Below are 5572 nucleotides of genomic sequence, written 5' to 3'. Positions count from 1 at the left end.
ATTGCTGAAAATTAACCTAATAAATCATCGGTTCGGTTCAAATTTTGGTTAATGAACTGTTACCAAAAATTTTGGGGGTTTTCTTATAAAAACTGGTTAACGCTAGGTCAAATTGGGTAAAATCAGTTCGATTTATATATTTTTGGTTTAATACGATTTAATTTCGGTATACATTTTAGTTTACTTTAGGTGTTTTTAGTTCTAATAAAAAGAGGTAACCAATCGGTTCAACGAATTGTAAACTGAACATGATTCAAAATGAAGCCGAATTTAACACATTGCTAAACTAATTTGAACCAAAAACATAAAAATCTGGTTTCGACCGACCGGTTCGGGACAAAAGAAGAAGCTCTTCTACCTATTATTAATTTATCACAGAACTTTGCTTGTAGCCTTTAAAGTTTAAACAAAAGAAGATAAATGTAGCCTTTAAACATCGTCATCTTTAGTCTTTAATCACAACTTGAATCTGGTTACTTTGAATTATTCTGAAAATAATCACAAATTAGTGGAGGCTACCATAAGTTTTCTATTAAGAAAGAAAAATCCACATAGGCTTATATGTCGAACACTCGAACTTAGTTAGTCGGGGGAATTAAAACATTGTTAGATACAATCATACAATGCATTTAATTTGGAAGGTTGTGGATCTGTATTGGCTGGTGATAACATTAAATACGCTATATCACTCGTGTCCTAGCACTAGCAATCACCAAAAAATATAGAGAGCACTGAGTTAATTACAAAAGCAAAAAAAAAAAAAGACAGAGAAATCATCACACTCATTACTCAAAATCTTTCATATCTTTTGTTACTCAAATACTCTCTGTACAAGAACACTATGGCTTTGGAGGAGGAGATCATATCAGCCATTTCTGAACTTATATCTATGGAGGACCCTTGGGTAGGCCTGGGCATTCGGTTAACCATTCGGTTTCGGTTCGGTTGTATTCGGTTTCGGTTATTTTGGATATAGTAATATAGTAACCATTTGGATATTTTTGAAATTTCGGTTCGGTTCGGTTCGGTTTCTTTCGGTTCGGTTTCGGTTTGGTTATTTAAATAAATAACCATAACTAACATAAATTATATTAACATTAACCAAATAAACCAAATATAACCAAAACTAACCGAATATAACCAAAATTAACCAAATATACAATAACAAAAATACAAAAAAGGGAAAAATATGGATTCAATTTTACAAAATAGTATTTAACTTTGTAAATTCAAAATAATAACATTTACATATATTGATTATTTAAAATATTTAATTGTTTTGAATCTAGAAATAATTTATATTTTAAGTTTATTTTATAGTTTTGCATAATATTAAGTATATAATATTTGATATCTTCTAGGTTTTCGGATATTTCGGTTAACCATTTAATTGTCGGTTCGGTTCGGTTCGGTTTCAGTTAGTTTGGATATAGATTTTTACTAACCATTCGGGTATTTGAAGAATTTCGGTTCGGTTCGGTTTGGTTTTTTTCGGTTCGGTTTCGGTCGGTTATTTGGTTATCGGTTATTTTGCCCAGCCCTACCCTTGGGAAGTAGATAATGGGGATGCTAATACTGAAATCATTGCACGCATTATTCAGATAAGCTATGTTAGTAGTCAGTGGCGGAGCTAGGAAATCATCACATCAGGGTCAAAAAAAATAATTAGGGTCAATTATGTGATTTAAAAATTTTACCAGGGTCAATTGTGCTATTATACCAGGGTTAATTTGATTTTTTCCTTAAAATTTTATCTAAATTTAGAATTTCACCAGGGTCAGTTGACCCACATGATTATAGTCTGCCTCCGCCACTGTTAGTAGTGCATTCTGTGAATATGCTATGTTTGTAACGCAGCAGGAGTCGGAGCTCATGTCACTCATTACTCAAACCATCTCTATCTACAACTCTATGGATTTGGATTCTCAGCCGGAGCCGTTAAGGAAGCTCATATCGTTCATCACTAAAAAAGCAGATCTCGACAACTATATAGATCCCTTGTTGGAGCAGGATTTGGAGGTCTTGCCACTCTTTGCTGAAACATTAAGTCTTGAGCCAGAGCCAGAGCTCATATCACCCACCCGTAAAATAGTCTCCCTCGTCATGACTACGGATCCAAAGTGGAAGAAGCTTATGTACTTATGCCCTCAAGTAGCAGTAAGGTTGGAAAAAGGAAAACTACACGTGGATGAAGAGTTCTTGTGGGGAACCAATTACAAATTGTGTTGTTTCCCTTTATTCTGGTTGAAGTTCAGATCAACAGGAGAAGACGCTACCCATTTTTTCTGCCGAGGTTGCAATGGCAAGAACCATAATGTACATAACAAGGCTCCTGTTGAGATCAAGCACCCTCTTCATCCAAGGCATTCTCTACAGCTTGCTTTTTTGCAAAAGTCTCATGAAACGAGGCAATGCTATTGTTGTGATGAAGGTCTCCAAGAGCTATTTTATTATTGTTCACCTTGCGACTATGCTATGAACATATCTTGTGTGGAGAAACCACCAGTCTTTTCTGTAGACCATTCGAAGTGGCATGAGCATAGTCTTGCTCTGTTTCCAAGACAGAGTCCCTTTGCTTGCAGCCTTTGTTCCTTGACACATACGAGTTGTCCTTTCTATATATGCCCCCCTTGTGACTTTGTGGCCCATCAAAGGTGTATCAGCTTACCACGTGTCATAAGGATATCTCGCCATCCCCATCGTATCTCTTTTACACATTATTTTGGTCAAGGAGATTGGTCTTGTTGTGTTTGTCGTAGAAAGATCGACAATGACTACGGTGGTTACTCTTGTATCAAAGAAGGTTGTTCATATGTGGCTCATTCAAAATGTGCCACACAGAAGAATGTGTGGGATGGTAAAGAACTTGAGGGAATACCATAAGAAGATGAAGAAGTTAAACCGCCGTTTGTGAAGATAAGTGATGGAGTCATAGAGCATTTTAGTCATCAACGTCATCATTTGAGACTTGATGAGAACACGGGTAGAGATTACGACGTGAATAAGGTGTGTCAAGCATGCATCACGCCAATCTATTCCGGTAACTTCTACTCGTGTATGCAATGCGATTATATTCTCCACGAAGAATGTGCAAATCTTCCTCGCAAAATGCATCACCCGATACATCCACATATGCTTACTCTTAAAGGAGGATCTCGGGGTCTTGTGGAACATAGTGTGGATCCATGTTCAGCTTGTCGGTGGAAGTGCAAAGCTGGTTTCTTCTATGAGTGTGAAGAACGAGATAAAGATAGCTATCTTTTTAGGTTACATGCGCAGTGCGCCACGATTTCTGAGCAATTAGTCCATAAAAGTCATAATCATCCTTTGTTCCTAACATCCATACCAGGAGAGCAAAGAAGATGTTCGGTTTGCAAAACGTTGGAACAGTATTCAACAAAAGAAACATTCAACTGCATTGAGTGTGACTATTTTGCTTTGTGTTTCGGATGTGCAACGTTACCTCAAGAGGTGAGGTATGAGCATGATAAACATATGCTAACACTTTCTTATGGGGAAGAGACAAGTAGAATGACGTATTGGTGTGAAATTTGCGAGCAGAAACTAGATCCAAAGAAGAGGTTTTATATGTGCAGTGACTACTGTTGCGTCACCTTACACATTGAGTGTCTGCTTGGGCAAGACTTATACGTGAAGCCTGGTTCATCTTGGATAAGCTTCTCCTTCAATGGAGAGAAGATATATGTTCATTCCAACGATCATCATATGACTCGACCATTTTGCTCTTATTGCAAGAAACGTTGTCCACACAGAATAGTTTTGGAGTCGTCTGGTTCAAAAATTTGCTCCACTTCTTGTGTTGGTTATTTTTTGTCTAAGCGGTCATCGTTCACTTTCTTGGCTGTAGATACTGGTCATCGTGAGTATCTACAGCGGATGGGCTACGGGGACTATGAGTTCTCAGCAATGACGTAGAAATTTGTGGAATCTTGTTCGAAAGTTCGGACGGTCGAAGGCGTTTTCTGATGTGTTTAACGTTGTTGTGTTACTATCGGGTTCAGTCGGATCAATCTTTTTTCTTGAAAACTCATAATGAGAAACATGCAAGGATCACTAAATATACTGTATTTGGTTTTTTTATCACTAAATTTGTTAAACGACAATTTTCACAAATCATAATTTCACAGGTAAATCATAAATTTTCGAAATTGAAAATTTAAAATGATCCAGCACGGGATTTAAAAGACTACTATGCATCAAAAAAGATTATATAAAGCACGAAGCTAAAGTACTCTTGTGTCGTTGTTGCTAAAAGATAAGAAACAACTTTCAAAGACTTAAAAAAAAAAAAAAGTAATAGGACCTGCAACGAGAAAAATCCACAAACCTGGTTGGTAAGTACACCACAATCACAAAACGAAAAGCTCAACACTCTTATTTCTGTTAATGAAGTATCTCTGTATTGATAATGAATCTGAACTGATCACCGGACTTGAGATGGAGAGCATAGCAAACCAGATGCGTCTGCACCAATCACTGCTAGATCACAGACTGTGCATATGTTTCCTTCTTGGCTTGGTACAAACCGGGCCGTGCAGTAAGGACACGAAACGTCTTTCTGTCCTTTGTAGATCGGGACATATGTTGACCCGCATATCACAAACGGGTTTCTGAAGTCGTAGTTAAGCTTGGTTGCGTCGGTCATGTTACGATCAGCGGCTTGCTTAACCTGTTTTGCCATCTTGGCCTGGTTCTCCGCTGGCTTTGATTCCAACAGCCTTTCTGCGAAATTATAAGCAGTGGCGAGGTTCTTTGCCTTGTAGCAGACGCCCATTGCACTAAGCAGCGCGAGCCGTAAGTGAGGTGTTTGGAGGTTGCAGTGAGTGAAGTAAGCAGCGAGCTCTTGCTGCCTCACCGGATCATCTTTCATTTCTCTCCTCTTGAGCTCCATTTGAAGACCAAGGACATATTCTTTAACGATAACGATTAGTTCCTTAACCTCATCGACTTCTCTTCTTGTCTCGACTACCACTAGAGGGATGGTGTGGAGGATAGAAAGGAAGAGACGGAGAGCCTCAGTGAATTTCCCACTTGTTGTGGCTTTGTAGCCAGATTTGAGCTTCTCGTCTAGCTGAGAGAAATCATAAACAAGAGCTGGTGGGCCACGAACGTTGGGACTGGAAGACTCGCTCCATCCTCGCTCAATGGCAAGTGGAACAACAGGAGATGAAGAAAAAGCACGCAGATAGCTATGGCTGCCATTGAACAGATCAAGAAACATCGATTTCAAAGGTGTAAAGTTCTTTATACCAAGCTGTCTGTGGAGCAGACGCATTGCAGTGTCGAAGCTTCCAGCTGCAGCTTGCTCAGCAGCAAGAGAAGATTTCTGGCTCCAGATCTGACTTACGGGCATACCTTGGGGAGGTGTCACAAAACCCGAAGAACGTGCATTAGTAGAGGCTTTAGGAGTGTCAAGCTCTGGTGGGAGATCCAAGTCTTCAAGTCCCCATCCAACTTCCTCATCGTTATCTTCTTCACCTCCTTCAGCAGCCGCCAAAATGTCTTCAATGTCTCTGTTTTCCATTCCATCAACATTTATGTCAAGTTCCTC

General features: G+C 38.9%; 2 protein-coding genes and 1 pseudogene across 2 annotated transcripts in view; 1 reads left to right on the top strand and 2 right to left on the bottom strand.

The window, feature by feature from the left end:
• Positions 766–3991, top strand: LOC104705179 (annotated as a pseudogene).
• The window catches only part of LOC104703806 (coatomer subunit alpha-1-like), a 9197-nt gene continuing 7821 nt past the window's right edge, over positions 4197–5572 (bottom strand). The window contains exon 2 of the mRNA XM_010419881.2: positions 4197–4412. The gene's annotated coding sequence lies outside the window, so the exon portion shown is untranslated. The remainder of the gene's footprint in view (positions 4413–5572) is intronic.
• On the bottom strand, positions 4214–5572 carry LOC104703805 (coatomer subunit alpha-1-like; the record flags this gene model as incomplete). Its single annotated transcript, XM_010419880.1, is given in 1 exon segment — positions 4214–5572. A coding segment is annotated over 1 exon segment (1128 nt), but the record flags the coding sequence as incomplete, so codon positions are not given.

The sequence above is a fragment of the Camelina sativa genome, chromosome 7 (assembly GCF_000633955.1).
Source record: "Camelina sativa cultivar DH55 chromosome 7, Cs, whole genome shotgun sequence".
NCBI classification, from domain to species: Eukaryota; Viridiplantae; Streptophyta; class Magnoliopsida; order Brassicales; family Brassicaceae; genus Camelina; species Camelina sativa.
This window is presented reverse-complemented; position numbering and strand designations above follow the sequence as displayed.